We start from the raw sequence: 19319 nt of genomic DNA, 5'->3' as shown, positions 1-19319 counted from the left end.
AAAAGCTGCCGCCACCGTGGCAAAGATCACTGAAATTAAGCCAACATGCACTTTTCTATCTCTACAATAATCTCCATATTTGAGAATATATGGAAATGTCTCCTCTCTGCTGGATTACACCTGCAGGTAGAATTGTAGGGAGAGATGGTAACAGGGGACAGAGATAGATGGAGAGAGACGAGGGTACTGTGACAGAATATTTACAGCATTGTAATTACCTAGTCCTCAGAGGCTCTGCATCCTACAGTACTAGCTGCCCCGTTCCCGTGATGTGAGGGGAACAAGGTCTTGGTCTTGAAACCCGGGCCGGCAGAAGAATGCAAAAACCATCATAGACTGAGCCAAAGAGCTTACAGTTTACTCGCCACTAAGCAGTCCAGTTTATTAAGATGTAAAATCCAACCCTCTCATTAACCCTTACAAAATAAGCATCTTTTGTCCCCAAAGATACTGACCTAAACACTAGCACGTACCTTTAACTTTATGGTAAGCAGCTTCCTGCAGTACTGGCTGGTCCTGTCCTTTGATTTTATGGAACAGGACCTGCACCAAGTGAAGAAATATCATTAGTGGTAGGATATGGCTCTGCATTCACACTAACATGAATATTAGAACATGGGCGTCGCCTCTTTATAGATCATGGACTCTGAATACGAGAAGTCATTGTCAAACATATTTACGCCCCCACGAGAGTCAAGTGGCAGGGCGAGGGAGAAAGAAGGCGATTAAATATAACATTAGTCATTAGTTCAGTTTGGTCGTTTGTGGACATAACGATGCCTCTCTGGTACTGCTTTTAATCTGAAATGAGTTCCCGGGACACCCTTCCATACCTTCTCCAATGAATGACTGTGCTTCCTGCAGTACTTTCTGACCGAAGTTCCAGATAAGGAGGAAGATGTCTCTCTAAAAGAAAGAAACACAAGATAAGCTATTTCCTACACATATATTGTCCCCAATTGTTTAATCTACGTCAAAATCATTGTGACGTCATGCGGTGTCCCCTTATAGCAATGTGTTGCTGCCACAATGTCAGGTGACGACATTTGACGTCACGAGGACACGATGAGGGACCCGACAGGAAGAGATGGCGAAAGTAGAAGGCAAGAGTTACAGATGCGCCGTGCTCTCCCCCTCCCCCCCCCCCACAACAATCACATTAAGACTTGTGGGGAAGAGACAGGTCCTCTTTAACCGCAGGGCTCGGTGCATTGGCACCGATAGCAACGACCAGCCCTGCTCTAGAGACTCCCAGACATCCACAAAAATCATGTTTTCTGGGAACTATGCGACTTTACTGTACCTAATATCTGCCGAGGCAGCTCCAGAGGCAGGAGCACCTGAAAAAGAAAAAAGGGTATTTAAATCAGCAAGAACTAGTGGTTACAGGAGGTCCAAGCAGAGATTCTGCAAAGTGTATGTATCAAGATAATGCTAATAGATGTAACATCAAAGTGTCTCTCTGCACCAGTTTTGCTACAGAATGAGAGAGTGAATGTGTGCGTGCGTGTGCGTTTCTTTATATATTTATTTATTTTATTTATTTATAAAATATTTTACCATAATAATATATATATATATATATATATATATATATATATATATATATATATATATATACAGTGTTCGACAAATCACCCAAAAATCTACTCGCCCAACCAAAAAATCTACTCGCCACCTAGTCCCGCCCCCAACTCCGCCCCTAGTCCCACCCCCAACTCCGCCCCTAGTCCCGCCCCCAACCCCGCTTTAAAATAAAATATATAAATAAAATACATTTAATAAATTCCTAGTCAGAACAACATTCGTTTTTGACATAAATGTATTTATTGTATTACATTATACTACAATTAGTCGTGTGTGTGTGTGTGTGTCAATGTCGGATCTAGAAATAAAAGCCAGATGTGAATGACTAGTTTCCTGAACCCCTTAACCAGTGTCTGGACGTCGGCGCTTCACAGAGAGAGACAGAGAGAGACAGACAGACAGACACCCACACACACACAGAGCGCGGCACACCCACACAGAGAGAAAGAGAGACACACAGAGAAAGAGACACACAGAGAAAGAGAGAGAATGAGAGACACACACAGTGAGAGAATGAGAGACAAAGAGAGAGTGCGACAGAGAGAGGGAGACAGAGAGAGGGTGACAGAGAGAGGGTGACAGAGAGAGGGAGAGGGTGACAGAGAGAGGGAGAGGGTGACAGAGAGGGAGAGGGTGACAGAGAGAGGGAGAGGGTGACAGAGAGAGGGAGAGGGTGACAGAGAGAGGGTGACAGAGAGAGGGAGAGGGCGACACAGGGAGAGGGTGGGTGACACAAGGAGAGGGTGGGTGACACAAGGAGAGGGTGGGTGACACAGGGAGAGGGTGACACAGGGACAGGGAGAGGGTGACACAGGGACAGGGAGAGGGTGACACAGGGACAGGGAGAGGGTGACACAGGGAGAGGGTGACACAGGGAGAGGGTGACACAGGGAGAGGGTGACACAGGGACAGGGTGACACAGGGACAGGGAGAGAGAGGGTGACACAGGGAGAGGGAGAGAGAGGGTGACACAGGGAGAGGGAGAGAGAGGGTGACACAGGGAGAGGGAGGGTGACACAGGGAGAGGGAGGGTGACACAGGGAGAGGGAGGGTGACACGGAGAGGGTGACACAGGGAGAGTGTGACACAGGGAGAGGGAGAGGGTGGGTGACACAGGGAGAGGGTGGGTGACACAGGGAGAGGGAGGGTGACACAGGGAGAGTGTGACACAGGGAGAGGGAGAGGGTGGGTGACACAGGGAGAGGGAGGGTGACACAGGGAGAGGGAGGGTGACACAGGGAGAGGGAGGGTGACAGGGAGAGGGAGGGTGACAGGGAGAGGGAGGGTGACAGGGAGGGTGACAGGGACAGGGAGAGGGTGACACAGAGACAGGGTGACACAAGGAGAGTGTGACACAGGGAGAGGGTGACACAGGGAGAGGGAGAGAGAGGGTGACACAGGGAGAGGGAGAGGGTGACACAGGGAGAGGGAGGGTGACACAGGGAGAGGGAGGGTGACACAGGGAGAGGGAGGGTGACACAGGGAGAGGGAGGGTGACACAGGGAGAGGGAGGGTGACGGAGGGAGAGGGAGGGTGATACGGAGAGGGAGGGTGACACGGAGAGGGTGACACGGAGAGGGTGACACACGGAGAGGGTGACACACGGAGAGGGTGACACACGGAGAGGGTGACACATGGAGAGGGTGACACATGGAGATGGTGACACAGGGAGAGGGAGAAGGTGACACAGGGAGAGGGAGGGAGAGAGAGGGTGACACAGGGAGAGGGTGACAGAGGGAGAGGGTGACACAGGGAGAGGGTGACACAGGGAGAGGGAGAGAGGGTGACACACTCACAGACACCCACTCTCACTCAGACAAACTCACACACACACACACACACACAGTCTGTCACTCACACACACAAACACTCACCCGCAAGGCAGGGGGTCGCACATGGCAGCGGGGGCCTCCGCACGGCAGGAGGGCCTCTGCAAGGCAGGGGGTCGCACATGGCAGCGGGGCCTCCGCACGGCAGGAGGGCCTCTGCAAGGCAGGGGGGCCTCCGCACGGCAGGAGGGCCTCTGCAAGGGGCCGCGCCCCCTCCAGAGGGGGACGCCGACACCGCAGTATCCTGCTTAGACCGAGCAGGGTGAGGCTCCGGTGAGGGGATTTCCCCTGCTTAGAGCAGGGTGAGGCTCCGGTGAGGGGATTTCCCCTGCTTAGAGCAGGGTGAGGCTCCGGTGAGGGGATTTCCCCTGCTTAGAGCAGGGAGAGGCTCCGGTGAGGGGATTTCCCCTGCTTAGAGCAGGGAGAGGCTCCGGTGAGGGGATTTCCCCTGCTTAGAGCAGGCAGAGGCCCCGGTGAGGGGATTTCCCCTGCTTAGAGCAGGCAGAGGCCCCGGTGAGGGGATTTTCGGGAGAGGCTCCGGTGAGGGGATTTCCCCTGCTTAGAGCAGGGAGAGGCTCCGGTGAGGGGATTTCCCCTGCTTAGAGCAGGGAGAGGCACGGGTGAGGGGGGGGGGGGGGGGCACGGAGGCCGGGAGAGATTGAGGTGAGGGGGGGGGGGTGGATGGCCCGATGGGAGGGGGTGGTGGATGGCCCGATGGGAGGGGGTGGTGGATGGCCGATGCGAGGGGACGCGGATGGCCCGATGGGAGGGAGGGGGGGGGGCGGATGTCCCGATGGGAGGGAGGGAGGGGGGGTGACAGATGGCCCTGCAGGGGCCTGAGGCAGACAGGCGTGGAAGGAGCTGGCTGGCGGAAGGGGGAGGAGTGGAAGAGCTGAGGAGGGGAAGTTGCTGAGAGGCGGGGAGGAGCGAAGGCAGTGATCAGAGAGCCGGCTTTTTTTTTTTTTCTCCAGCGCGAGCGCGGGAAAAACAGCAGCGCGAGCGGCGGGAAATTTAAAAAATACACGTGTGCTGCTTGTGCCAATATTTACTCGCCCGGGGGTTAAATCCACCCGCCCCGGGCGAGTAAATGTATACAATTGTCGAACACTGTATATATATATATATTAATGATATATAAATACTAATATATATAAGTGTGTATGCGGGTGCACAGCGCAGTGTGGCTCAAGTGTGTGTGTACATATCTGTGACAGAAGGTGTTAATCATGGTATTATTTACCTGCGCCTGCGCGGTGCTCGCCTGGAGGGAGGAAAGACAAATTGTTAGACACAGCACAACACAAAAACCACTTTTCTACATGTAACCTGCGTACATCCCCCAAACTGCATTGAACTCAAACACCGTATCTCTGCAGATAACGGTAAAGATGGGTGAATTTTTTTCCAGTTTGAATTTGTAGCGAAATTTATATTTCTTTGCAAATTACATTTATTTTGGACAAAGTCACTGCTCTCGCTCTATATAGTTATATATATATATTTTTTTTATTTTTTTTTAATCTAATGTGCTTACACTCCATTAAAGGAAAGCAAATGTAAATTTGTATATAAATATATATAAAAAAACTCAAAATATGTTTGTCTGTGCGCGCTCTCATAGGCTGTCATTGGGAGAGAGAAAAAGAGAGAAAGAGAGAGGAAGATACATACATATATAATAAATATTTATATATATATATATAAAAACAAATTCCTGAGGAAAAAAAAATGAATAGACATACAGTGGGTGGAATTTAGTATGTTTGTGCGGTTTTTGAACATTGTAGGTTTGCAAAGAATTATACTTTTGGTCTGAAAGTTCATGGCCCGCGACACATTCACTTTCCTACCCGACCCTCCATGCATGGCATTGGCAGTGGCAGCGAAGTAGAAGAAAAGACTGCTTATGTGGTCGAAACGTTGGCATTGTCATTACATTTACATTTTTACAAGACCGTGTGCCTGGGTGCTTTCCTTCTACTTCGTGATCTCCCTGGGGTAGTACGGGATCTTCCCCATCTCCAAGAGCACCGGCAATTGATCTATATTGCTGCTATTACAGTGCGCCTGTGACCCTATGTGTTCATTGGCAGTGGCAGCTTCACTCTAAAGAACTTACTGTTCTGCTGCCTCCGGAGCTGCCCGATGGAACAGGGCTCTCATTGTACGGAGAGCCCGTCTAATGAGAGAGACCTCCTCCGCCTGCTTTGCCTCCTCCACGTCATACTCCTTCTCCTCCTCCTCCTGCTGTTTCACCTCCTCCTCCTGCTGTTTCACCTCCTCCTCCTGCTGTTTCACCTCCTCCTCCTGCTGTTTCACCTCCTCCTCCTGCTGTTTCACCTCCTCCTCCTGCTGTTTCACCTCCTCCTCCTGCTGTTTCACCTCCTCCTCCTGCTGTTTCACCTCCTCCTCCTGCTGTTTCACCTCCTCCTCCTGCTGTTTCACCTCCTCCCCCTGCTGTTTCACCTCCGCCCCCTGCTGTTTCACCTCCTCCTCCTGCTGTTTCACCTCCTCCCCCTGCTGTTTCACCTCCTCCCCCTGCTGTTTCACCTCCTCCCCCTGCTGTTTCACCTCCTCCCCCTGCTGTTTCACCTCCTCCCCCTGCTGTTTCACCTCCTCCCCCTGCTGTTTCACCTCCTCCCCCTGCTGTTTCACCTCCTCCCCCTGCTGTTTCACCTCCTCCTCCTGCTGTTTCATCTCCTCCTCCTGCTGTTTCACCTCCTCCTCCTGCTGTTTCACCTCCTCCCCCTGCTGTTTCACCTCCTCCCCCTGCTGTTTCACCTCCTCCTCCTGCTGTTTCACCTCCTCCTCCTGCTGTTTCACCTCCTCCCCCTGCTGTTTCACCTCCTCCCCCTGCTGTTTCACCTCCTCCCCCTGCTGTTTCACCTCCTCCTCCTGTTGTTTCACCTCCTCCCCCTGCTGTTTCACCTCGTCCTCCTGCTGTTTCACCTCCTCCCCCTGCTGTTTCACCTCGTCCTCCTGCTGTTTCACCTCCTCCCCCTGCTGTTTCACCTCCTCCTCCTGTTGTTTCACCACCTCCTCCTGTTGTTTCACCTCCTCCTGCTGTTTCACCTCCCCCTGCTGTTTAACTTCCTCTCCCTGCTCCGTCACCTCCTCCCCCTGCTCCGTCACCTCCTCCCCCTGCTCCGTCACCTCCTCCCCCTGCTCCGTCACCTCCTCCTTCACCACCTTCTTCTGCACTTCCTCATCCGTGGACGACGACTCCTCTTCCACCTCATTGGTCGTCACCTCCTCCTCCCCCGAACTACAAAAGAAGCCCAAGACCAATGACAGTGAGTATTATAAATACTTGTAGTCTTCCAGTGCCCATGTTAGCTAACCCAGCAACTACTCCTACTTTACTACCTCTACTTATATCTATCAGTACCATTTCTCTAATGCCTCACAAGTCACATTCTCGCTTACCACTTGCCAGTAACATATACCTCCTGCCCGATGCCAGTCCTACTTTCCCCAGCCTTCTGTCAGAGCTAGGGGCCACCCTCTTAAATATTGGGATTGCTGTCTTGCACACATCAGTTGCTCACACAGAACCGGGGTGAAAGTCAGAAATCACTGAATTATGATAGAATTAACAGAAGAGGTACAACCCTCACACAACACCTCAGATTTACAATCCTGTTGGGCTAAGTACTCACCCCCAGCTAGAAATAGGTGGTAATTTGGGGCGCCATTTTGGTCGAACAAATTTTTTGCTACAAGGAAAGAGAGACCCCCTGTGACTCACCATAATCACACTGGCTGCTTTTGAAGCCCCTGCACAATACAGAATATGTGAATGGATGCTGCCATTGGCATACATTCATTGTATCTCGCTGTGTTTGGCTCTGAATCACAGTAGATTGTTAGGTCCCTGGTTCAACAAGTTTAATGTAGGAATGTTTCTGTTACACACATGAAAGGCAGTGAGAGTATGAAATATATTGCATCTGTGGTTCCTATGTATGGGGGAAAAATAGATATATATTATATATATATATGAATATATATCTTAGAGAGAGCATATGGTAGCACACAATGAAAATAAGGCCTCAGCAGAGGCACGTGTATTTGCAGTCTGTAAGGATCCCAAGAGATCCAATATACCGGCACAGCAAAAGAGATAATAACATAAAGTGGTCCAAAATACACACATATGCCCTGGAGACCGAAACGTTGGGTATATGTGTGCATTCTGAAGCCCAATAAACAACTTTTTTGTGGTTATCTTTTGTGCCGGTGTATTGAATCTCTAGGGATCCTTACAGAATATATAATGTATGTATGTATGTATGTATGTATGTATGTCTGTATGTATGTATGTATAGCAAATGGAAATATTCCTGTATGCTCATTTGCATGTCTTAGACAGGTCTGCACATATACATGCAAATGAGTATAAAGGAATATTTCCATTTGCTATATGCTTTGCTGTGGAGGGTTTTTGTCACTTTTTTTACCCACCATAACCTAACTAAGTATATATATATAAATAAATATACACACACACACAAAGTTGGAACACAGCCGCTGCATCTCCTAGCGCCAATATCTTTGCTGCAATTGTTCCCAATGTACCTGAGTCTGTTACTTAGGGAGGCGCAATAAGAAGACGTAGGGAGGAGTTACAGGATAAACGTTTTTCTTGCACAGCGCTGACAGTGAAAGCAGCAGCCTTGTGCATATACATTTTTGCAGCCCCGAGTCCCTGCCCCATAGAGGTGTTTGGTGCCTGAGGCACAGGGAGATAAAGGGACATACCCCACGTCACAAGGAGCTGACTGACACCGGGATTATATGGTGGGTTTTTATCAAGTTCTGCGTCTACGGTGCAGCTAAAAAAATCCATTCTTCTATTGCAATGCATCATTGCGACTGTACAAACTGCCGATAATAAAATGCATGCTGTATTTAAATTACCTGTAGTATTTGTCATCCGTAGCTGAAAAGAAAAACAAAACATGTTTTAGAAGTCATATCCTTAGCAAATATCTGCAGGTGCCCAGCCACCGCCAAGGGGGGAGAGCCAGTACTGCTGTCCTGGACCCCTTTCTGCAAGTCATTGAGCTACAGGACACAGACACAAGAGGCAATCCCTTCCTCTCTGATGGGCACTGAGTGGGGGAGGCCTCAGACAGTGGTCTGGACGGCGGTAGTCAGGTCCAAGCAGAAGTTCAATCCTAGACAGGCAATCACAGGAACAAAGGCAGAGCTCAAGCAGGAACAGAGTACTTTGCACAAGCAAAGACAGAAAGCAACTGCCTGGGTCACAGGGTGGGGCCTCAGGAGAGAGGTGAGAGGGAAGGGACAGACCAGGGGGAGAAACAGACATGAAAAGGTGAAGAGATCTACAAAGGAAGAGAAAAAACCCAAAGGGAAAATAAAGTAGGAGAGAAATACATAAGAGGGAAAAGAAAGGTATGAGGGGTTGTGAAATAGAAAGAAAGCATGTGTGAGAAAAGAGATATGGGGGCGGGGGAAAGGGCTTTGTATTCTGAAAGCCAGGGTCATATGTGAGATGATTTAGCCCAGATAGTGTCAACTCGGCCCTCTTTTCCAAGCACAACAAGTCTGTTTCTTTTCTTTACTTTATTTGTGGAAAGCAGGTGAAAAACAGGAACTTGTGTAGAGATGTAGGTGTTGGGATAATGTCTCTTTGTGGGTGCTTGGTAGTTAAAGGCAGTTGAAAAGATAATCCTACCATACAGGAGTTTACAGCAGTGCTCACTCATCCAGAGGTAATGGTGGAAAAGGAAGTGAGGGGCAAGGGTCACACTAAAATGGAGTGAGACTGCACTACTGTCAGCAAAAATACAGGGGAGAAAATGGGAAAGTCCATTAAATGGAGGACTGGAGATGTTGCCAGAGCAACCAGGGGTGCGACAGCTTGGAAGGAAAAAGGCTACTTAATGTATCCATTCCATCTGCACTAGGAGTAAACTGCAAGGAAAGTAAATCCACGTACAGCTAGCAAGCAGAACTGCCAAGGGAGAGGGGGGCTGAACAGAAAAGGCAGACAGGGGTATTTCTGTTCCATGACACTTTGGGAGGGACAAAAAATATACATGAGGGGAAATGAATAAGATAAAAACATAAGGAGGATCAGAAAGAAATAATGATATAAAGTATATAATAAAATAAAGACATAGTGGAGAGGAGAGAGAAAGACGTGCTGGGGAGAGGAGAGAGACATGCTGGGGAGAGGAGAGAGAAAGATAAATGAAGGAACAAAGGGCACTGCGGATTTGAACAAAATAAACTCATTTATTGAGCCAACACGACGTTTCGACCTAAATGGTCTTTTTCAAGTGACAATGGCATGAAAAAGACCATTTAGGTCGAAACGTCGTGTTGGCTCAATAAATGAGTTTATTTTGTTCAAATCCACAGTGCCCTTTGTTCCTTCATTTATCTGTCTTGGACTGATTGCAGGCTTTCGTGCAAACACTGGAGCACCGGTAATTGTATGTTTTTTCTATTTTTGAGGTGTGCAGCATCACTCTATCTGTTCTGGAGAGGAGAGAGAAAGACGTGCTGGGGGAGAGGAGAGAGAAAGACATGCGGGGGAGAGAAAGACGTGCTGGGGGAGGGAAAGACGAGCTGGGGGAGAAGAGAGAGAAAGACATTCTGGGGGAGAGAAAGACATGCTGGGGAGAGAAGTGGGGGAGAGAAGGAAATGCTGGGGAGAGAAAGACATACTGGGGGGGGAGAGAAAGACATGCTGGGGGAGAGAAGGACATGCTGGGGAGAGAAGGACATGCTGGGGAGAGAAGGACATGCTGGGGAGAGAAGGACATGCTGGGGAGAGAAGGACATGCTGGGGGAGAAAAGGACATACTGGGGGGGAGAGAAAGACATACTGGGGGGGAGAGAAAGACATGTTGGGGAAAGAAGGACATGCTGGGGGAGAGAAAAGGAAATGCTGGGGAGAGAAGGATATGCTGGGGGAGAGAAGGATATGCTGGGGGAGAGAAGGACACGCTGGGGAGAGAAGGACATGCTGGGGGAGAGAAGGACATGCTGGGGAGAGAAGGACATGCTGGGGGAGAGAAGGACATACTGGGGGGGAGAGAAAGACATACTGGGGGGGAGAGAAAGACATGTTGGGGAAAGAAGGACATGCTGGGGGAGAGAAAAGGAAATGCTGGGGAGAGAAGGATATGCTGGGGGAGAGAAGGATATGCTGGGGGAGAGAAGGACACGCTGGGGAGAGAAGGCCATGCTGGGGGAGAGAAGGACATGCTGGGGGAGAGAAGGACACGCTGGGGGAGAGAGAAAGACATGCTGGGGGAGAGAGAAAGACATTCTGGGGGAGAGAAGGACATGCTGGGGGAGATGCTGGGAAGAGAAGGACATGCTGGGGGAGAAAGACATGCTGGGGGAGAGAGAAAGACATGCTGGGGGAGATGCTGGGAAGAGAAGGACATGCTGGGGGAGAGAAAGACATGCTGGGGTAGAGAAGGACATGCTGGGGGAGAGAAAGACATGCTGGGGTAGAGAAGGACATGCTGGGGGAGATGCTGGGAAGAGAAGGACATGCTGGGGGAGAGAGAAGGACATGCTGGGGGAGAGAGAAAGACATGCTGGGGGAGATGCTGGGAAGAGAAGGACATGCTGGGGGAGAGAAAGACATGCTGGGGTAGAGAAGGACATGCTGGGGGAGAGAAAGACATGCTGGGGTAGAGAAGGACATGCTGGGAGAGAGAAGGACATGCTGGGGGAGAGAAGGACATGCTGGGGGAGAGAAGGACATGCTGGGGGAGCGAGAAGGACATGCTGGGGGAGAGAGAAAGACATGCTGGGGGAGATGCTGGGAAGAGAAGGACATGCTGGGGGAGAGAAAGACATGCTGGGGTAGAGAAGGACATGCTGGGGGAGAGAAAGACATGCTGGGGTAGAGAAGGACATGCTGGGGGAGATGCTGGGAAGAGAAGGACATGCTGGGGGAGAGAGAAGGACATGCTGGGGGAGAGAGAAAGACATGCTGGGGGAGATGCTGGGAAGAGAAGGACATGCTGGGGGAGAGAAAGACATGCTGGGGTAGAGAAGGACATGCTGGGGGAGAGAAAGACATGCTGGGGGAGAGAAGGACATGCTGGGGGAGAGAAGGACATGCTGGGGGAGAGAAGGACATGCTGGGGGAGAGAAGGACATGCTGGGGGAGAGAAGGACATGCTGGGGGAGAGAAGGACATGCTGGAGGAGAGAGAAGGACATGCTGGGGGAGAGAAGGACATGCTGGGGGAGAGAAGGACATGCTGGGGGAGAGAAGGACATGCTGGAGGAGAGAGAAGGACATGCTGGGGGAGAGAAGGACATGCTGGGGGAGAGAAGGACATGCTGGGGGAGAGAAGGACATGCTGGGGGAGAGAAGGACATGCTGGGGGAGAGAAGGACATGCTGGGGGAGAGAAGGACATGCTGGGGGAGAGAAGGACATGCTGGGGGAGAGAAGGACATGCTGGGGGAGGGAGAAAGACATGCTGGGGGAGAGAGAAAGACATGCTGGGGGAGAGAAAGACATGCTGGGGTAGAGAAGGACATGCTGGGGGAGAGAAAGACATGCTGAGGTAGAGAAGGACATGCTGGGGTAGAGAAGGACATGCTGGGGTAGAGAAGGACATGCTGGGGTAGAGAAGGACATGCTGGGGGAGAGAAGGACATGCTGGGGAGAGAAGGACATGCTGGGGAGAGAAGGACATGCTGGGGAGAGAAGGACATGCTGGGGGAGAGAAGGACATGCTGGGGAGAGAAGGACAGGCTGGGAGAGAGAAGGACATGATGGGGGAGAGAAGGACAGGCTGGGAGAGAGAAGGACATGCTGGGGGAGAGAAGGACATGCTGGGGGAGATGCTGGAGAGAGAAGGACATGCTGGGGGAGAGAAGGACATGCTGGGGAGAGAAGGACATGCTGGGGAGAGAAGGACATGCTGGGAGAGAGAAGGACATGCTGGGAGAGAGAAGGACATGCTGGGAGAGAGAAGGACATGCTGGGGGAGAGAAAGACATGCTGGGGGAGAGAAAGACATGCTGGGGGAGAGAAGGACATGCTGGAGAGAGAAGGACATGCTCGGGGAGAGAAGGAAATGCTGGGGGAGAGAAGGAAATGCTGGGGGAGAGAAGGAAATGCTGGGGGAGAGAAGGAAATGCTGGGGGAGAGAAGGAAATGCTGGGGGAGAGAAGGACATGCTGGGGGAGAGAAGGACATGCTGGTGTGGGAGAGGAGAGAGAAAGTCATGCTGGTGTGGGAGAGGAGAGAGAAAGTCATGCTAAGAGAGAAGAGAGAGAAAGACATGCTGGGATAGAGGAGAAAGACAGACATGCTGGGGGAGAGCAGAAAGAAAGAAATGCTGGGGGAGAGGAGAGAGACATAATGGGGGAAGAGCTGATAGAAATAACTGCTGGAGGAGAGAGATGAAAGTTATTACGGGGAAGAGGTATAAGGGATCTGTCTGGATACCAAGATGGCAGACGGACCAGGTCATATATTGCCACACCTAAGATGGATGCTGACAGGAAGTCAGCCTCTCTCTGGCCCTTTATCGCCAGCAGCTGCTTGTGGTCTTTAAATAGCAGGCAGTTGCTCTCTGTATTTTCTTGTGCAAAGTACTCTGTTCCCCCTTGAGCGCTGCCTTTGTTTCTGTGATTGCCTGCCTGTGTTTGAACTTCTGCTTGTACCTGACTACCCCTGCCTGCCGCCTGACTCGACCCCAGAACTGGACCTGATTACCCCTTCCTGCCGCCTGTCTCGACCGCGGAACTGGACCTGACTACTCCTGCATCCCAGGCCCACATCAGTGTATTACTACCTACCTCTGCACTTCGACACGGCATCCACTTTGCCCTTAGCAGAGGGGACAGAAGGAGATGCTGGCGGGAGGAAAGAGAAAGATGTTAGGGGGATAAAGACATGCTAGGATGAAAAGAGAGACATAAAGGGGGGAAAAGCCGTATGAGGGGGAAGGGACGGAGAAATACATTGCAAGAAAGGGATAGATAAGGGGAAGGGGTGGGGAATAAATTGTGAAACGCATTAAGGGAAGGGAAAGAAGGAAAATATTTTACATTAGATTAAGTAGAACAATACGCATAGATTAATATAGGAGAGAGTGGGCTAATGTAGCTTAAAGAAAAACACCTTTCTTGGAGATCCATTTTTCCCCCCCAGTTAACGTCACCTCCTCCTCCACCTTCTCCTCCTCCTCCGAACTACAAAAGAAGCCCAAGACCAATGACAGTGAGTATTATAAATACTTGTAGTCTTCCAGTGCCCATGTTAGCTTTCCCAGCAACTACTCCTACTTTACTACCTCTACTTATATCTATCAGTGCCATTTCTCTAATGCCTCACAAGTCACATTCTCGCTTACCACTTGCCAGTAACATATACCTCCTGCCCGATGTCAGTCCTACTTTCCCCAGCCTTCTGTCAGAGCTAGGGGCCACCCTCTTAAATATTGGGATTGCCATCTTGCACACATCAGTTGCTCACACAGAGCCGGGTTGAAAGTCAGAAATCACTGAATTATGAGAGAATTAACAGAAGAGGTACAACCCTCACACAACACCTCAGATTTACAATCCTGTTGGGCTAAGTACTCACCCCCAGCTAGAAATTGCTGGTAATTTGGGGCGCCATTTTGGTCGAACAAATTTTTTGCTGCAAGGAAAGAGAGACCCCCTGTGAGTCACCATAATCACACTGGCTGCTTTTGAATCCCCTGCACAATACAGAATATGTGAATGGATGCTGCCATTGGCATACATTCATTGTATCTCGCTGTGTTAGGCTCTGAATCACAGTAGATTGTTAGGTCCCTGGTTCAACAAGTTTAATGTAGGAATGTTTCTGTTACACACATGAAAGGCAGTGAGAGTATGAAATATATTGCATCTGTGGTTCCTATATATGGGGGTGAAATAGATATATATTATATATATATATATATATATATATATATATATATATATATGAATATATATCTTAGAGAGAGAATATGGTTGCACACAATGAAAATAAGGCCTCAGCAGAGGCACGTGTATTTGCAGTCTGTAAGGATCCCAAGAGATCCAATATACCGGCACAGCACAAGAGATAATAACATAAAGTGGTCCAAAATACACACATATGCCCTGGAGACCGAAACGTTGGGTATATGTGTGCATTCTGAAGCCCAATAAACAACTTTTTGTGGTTATCTTTTGTGCCGGTGTATTGAATCTCTAGGGATCCTTACAGAATATATAATGTATGTATGTATGTATGTATGTATGTCTGTATGTATGTATAGCAAATGGAAATATTCCTGTTTGCTCATTTGCATGTCTTAGACAGGTCTGCACATATACATGCAAATGAGTGTAAAGGAATATTTCCATTTGCTATATGCTTTGCTGTGGAGGGTTTTTGTCACTTTTTTTACCCACCATAACTTAACTAAGTATATATATATATATATATAAATAAATATACACACACACAAAGTTGGAACACAGCCGCTGCATCTCCTAGCGCCAATATCTTTGCTGCAATTGTTCCCAATGTACCCGAGTCTGTTACTTAGGGAGGCGCAATAAGAAGACGTAGGGAGGAGTTACAGGATAAACGTTTTTCTTGCACAGCGCTGACAGTGAATGCAGCAGCCTTGTGCATATACATTTTTGCAGCCCCGAGTCCCTGCCCCGTAGAGGTGTTTGGTGCCTGAGGCACAGGGAGATAAAGGGACATACCCCACGTCACAAGGAGCTGACTGACACCGGGATTATATGGTGGGTTTTTATCACGTTCTGCGTCTACGGTGCAGCTAAAAAAATCCATTCTTCTATTGCAATGCATCATTGCGACTGTACAAACTGCAGATAATAAAATGCATGCTGTATTTAAATTACCTGTAATATTTGTCATCCGTAGCTGAAAAGAAAAACAAAACATGTTTTAGAAGTCATTTCCTTAGCAAATATCTGCAGGTGCCCAGCCACCGCCAAGGGGGGGACAGACAGTACTGCTGTCCTGGACCCCTTTCTGCAAGTCATTGAGCTACAGGACACAGACACAAGAGGCAATCCCTTCCTCACTGATGGGCACTGAGTGGGGGAGGCCTCAGACAGTGGTCTGGGTGGCGGTAGTCAGGTCCAAGCAGAAGTACAATCCTAGACAGGCAATCATAGGAACAAAGGCAGAGCTCAAGCAGGAACAGAGTACTTTGCACAAGCAAAGACAGAAAGCAACTGCCTGGGTCACAGGGTGGGGCCTCAGGAGAGAGGTGGGAGGGAGGGGACAGACCAGGGGGAGAAACAGACATGAAAGGTGAAGAGATCTACAAAGGAAGAGAAAAAACCCAAAGGGAAAATAAAGTAGGAGAGAAATACATAAGAGGGTAAAGAAAGGTATGAGGGGTTGTGAAATAGAAAGAAAGCATGTGAGAGAGAAGAAATATGGGGGCGGGGGAAAGAGGCTTTGGGAGGAACAAAAAATATACATGAGGGGAAATGAATAAGATAAAAACATAAGGAGGATCAGATAGAAATAATGATATAAAGTATATAATAAAATAAAGACATAGTGGAGAGGAGAGAGAAAGACGTGCTGGGGAGAGGAGAGAGAAAGACATGCAGGGGAGAGAGAAAAACATGGTGGGGAGAGGAGAGAGAAAAACGTGCTGAGGAGAGAGAAAAACATGCTGGGGAGAGGAGAGAGAAAGACGTGCTGGGGAGAGGAGAGAGAAAGACATTCTGGGGGAGAGAAGTGGGGGAGAGAAGGAAATGCTGGGGGGGAGAGAAAGACATGTTGGGGAGAGAAGGACATGCTGGGGAGAGAAGGACACGCTGGGGGAGAGAAGGACACGCTGGGGGAGAGAAGGACACGCTGGGGGAGAGAAGAACACGCTGGGGGAGAGAAGAACACGCTGGGGGAGAGAAGAACACGCTGGGGGAGAGAAGAACACGCTGGGGGAGAGAAGAACACGCTGGGGGAGAGAAGGACACGCTGGGGAGAGAAGGACATGCTGGGGAGAGAAGGACATGCTGGGGGACAGAAGGACAAGGACATGCTGGGGGACAGAAGGACATGCTGGGGAGGAAAGGACATGCTGGGGGAGAGAAGGACATGCTGGGGGAGAGAAGGACATGCTGGGGAGAGAAGGACATGCTGGGGAGAGAAGGACATGCTGGGGAGAGAAGGACATGCTGGGGAGAGAAGGACATGCTGGGGAGAGAAGGACATGCTGGGGAGAGAAGGACATGCTGGGGAGAGAAGGACATGCTGAAGAGAGAAGGACATGCTGAAGAGAGAAGGACATGCTGGGGGAGAGGAAGAAATGCTGGGGGAGAGAAGGACATGCTGGGGAGAGAAGGACATGCTGGGGAGAGAAGGACATGCTGAAGAGAGAAGGACATGCTGGGGGAGAAAATGACATGCTGGGGGAGAAAAGGACATGCTGGGGGAGAGAAGGACATGCTAGGGGAGAGAAGGACATGCTGGGGGAGAGGACATGCTGGGGTAGAGAGAAAGACATGCTGGGGTAGAGAGAAAGACATGCTGGGGGAGAGAAGGTCATGCTGGGGAGAGAATGACATGCTGGGGGAGAGAAAGGCATGCTGGGGGAGAGAAGGACATGCTGGGGGAGAGAAGGTCATGCTGGGGAGAGAATGACATGCTGGGGGAGAGAAAGACATGCTGGGGGAGAGAAGGACATGCTGGGTGAGAGAAAGACATGCTGGGGTAGAGAAGGACATGCTGGGGGAGAGAAGGACATGCTGGGGGAGAGAAGGACATGCTGGGGAGAGAAGGACATGCTGGGGAGAGAAGGAGATGCTGGGTGAGAGAAGGACATGCTGGGGGAGAGAAGGACATGCTGGGGGAGAAGACATGCTGGGGGAGAGAAGGACATGCTGGGGGAGAGAGAAAGACATGCTGGGGGAGAGAAGGACATGCTGGGTGAGAAAAAGACATGCTGGGGTAGAGAAGGACATGCTGGGGGAGAGAAGGACATGCTGGGGGAGAGAAGGACATGCTGGGGAGAGAAGGACATGCTGGGGAGAGAAGGACATGCTGGGGAGAGAAGGAGATGCTGGGGAGAGAAGGAGATGCTGGGTGAGAGAAGGACATGCTGGGGGAGAGAAGGACATGCTGGGGGAGATGCTGGGGAGAGAAGGACATGCTGGGGAGGAAAGGACATGCTGGGGGAGAGAAGGACATGCTGGGGGAGAGAAGGACATGCTGGGGAGAGAAGGACATGCTGGGGAGAGAAGGACATGCTGGGGAGAGAAGGACATGCTGGGGAGAGAAGGACATGCTGGGGAGAGAAGGACATGCTGGGGAGAGAAGGACATGCTGGGGAGAGAAGGACATGCTGGGGAGAGAAGGACATGCTGGGGAGAGAAGGACATGCTGAAGAGAGAAGGACATGCTGGGGGAGAGGAAGAAATGCTGGGGAGAGAAGGACATGCTGAAGAGAGAAGGACATGCTGGGGGAGAAAATGACATGCTGGGGGAGAAAATGACATGCTGGGGGAGAAAAGGACATGCTGGGGGAGAGAAGGACATGCTAGGGGAGAGAAGGACATGCTGGGGGAGAGGACATGCTGGGGTAGAGAGAAAGACATGCTGGGGTAGAGAGAAAGACATGCTGGGGTAGAGAAGGTCATGCTGGGGAGAGAAGGAGATGCTGGGGGAGAGAAGGACATGCTGGGGGAGAGAAGGACATGCTGGGGGAGAAGACATGCTGGGGGAGAGAAGGACATGCTGGGGGAGAGAGAAAGACATGCTGGGGGAGAGAAGGACATGCTGGGTGAGAGAAAGACATGCTGGGGTAGAGAAGGACATGCTGGGGGAGAGAAGGACATGCTGGGGGAGAGAAGGACATGCTGGGGAGAGAAGGACATGCTGGGGAGAGAAGGACATGCTGGGGAGAGAAGGAGATGCTGGGTGAGAGAAGGACATGCTGGGGGAGAGAAGGACATGCTGGGGGAGATGCTGGGGAGAGAAGGACATGCTGGGGAGGAAAGGACATGCTGGGGGAGAGAAGGACATGCTGGGGAGAGAAGGACATGCTGGGGAGAGAAGGACATGCTGGGGAGAGAAGGACATGCTGGGGAGAGAAGGACATGCTGGGGAGAGAAGGACATGCTGGGGAGAGAAGGACATGCTGGGGAGAGAAGGACATGCTGGGGAGAGAAGGACATGCTGAAGAGAGAAGGACATGCTGGGGGAGAGGAAGAAATGCTGGGGGAGAGAAGGACATGCTGGGGAGAGAAGGACATGCTGAAGAGAGAAGGACATGCTGGGGGAGAAAAGGACATGCTGGGGGAGAGAAGGACATGCTAGGGGAGAGAAGGACATGCTGGGGGAGAGGACATGCTGGGGTAGAGAGAAAGACATGCTGGGGTAGAGAGAAAGACATGCTGGGGGAGAGAAGGTCATGCTGGGGAGAGAATGACATGCTGGGGGAGAGAAAGGCATGCTGGGGGAGAGAAGGACATGCTGGGGGAGAAGACATGCTGGGGGAGAGAAGGACATGCTGGGGGAGAGAGAAAGACATGCTGGGGGAGAGAAGGACATGCTGGGTGAGAGAAAGACATGCTGGGGTAGAGAAGGACATGCTGGGGGAGAGAAGGACATGCTGGGGGAGAGAAGGACATGCTGGGGAGAGAAGGAGATGCTGGGTGAGAGAAGGACATGCTGGGGGAGAGAAGGAAATGCTGGGGGAGATGCTGGGGAGAGAAGGACATGCTGGGGAGAGAAGGACATGCTGAAGAGAAAAGGACATGCTGGGGGAGAAAATGACATGCTGGGGGAGAAAAGGACATGCTGGGGGAGAGAAGGACATGCTAGGGGAGAGAAGGACATGCTGGGGGAGAGGACATGCTGGGGTAGAGAGAAAGACATGCTGGGGTAGAGAGAAAGA

The 19319-nt window shown here is 50.7% G+C and overlaps 1 protein-coding gene across 1 annotated transcript in view; it reads right to left on the bottom strand.

Moving 5' to 3' along the window:
• The window catches only part of LOC142486159 (uncharacterized), an 83781-nt gene that overhangs the window by 11126 nt on the left and 53336 nt on the right, over positions 1–19319 (bottom strand). The window contains exons 22-31 of the mRNA XM_075584817.1: positions 15304–15325; positions 13553–13623; positions 13228–13284; positions 8337–8358; positions 6570–6681; positions 5536–5554; positions 4657–4677; positions 1304–1340; positions 834–906; positions 474–543 (exon numbers count right to left, since the gene is read on the bottom strand). Coding sequence (XP_075440932.1) covers positions 474–543; positions 834–906; positions 1304–1340; positions 4657–4677; positions 5536–5554; positions 6570–6681; positions 8337–8358; positions 13228–13284; positions 13553–13623; positions 15304–15325 — 504 coding nt within the window. The remainder of the gene's footprint in view (positions 1–473; positions 544–833; positions 907–1303; positions 1341–4656; positions 4678–5535; positions 5555–6569; positions 6682–8336; positions 8359–13227; positions 13285–13552; positions 13624–15303; positions 15326–19319) is intronic.

This window comes from Ascaphus truei, unplaced genomic scaffold (genome assembly GCF_040206685.1).
Source record: "Ascaphus truei isolate aAscTru1 unplaced genomic scaffold, aAscTru1.hap1 HAP1_SCAFFOLD_759, whole genome shotgun sequence".
Taxonomy (NCBI): domain Eukaryota; kingdom Metazoa; phylum Chordata; class Amphibia; order Anura; family Ascaphidae; genus Ascaphus; species Ascaphus truei.
Note: the sequence above shows the minus strand (reverse complement) of the source record. Positions and strands in the feature narration are given on the sequence as shown.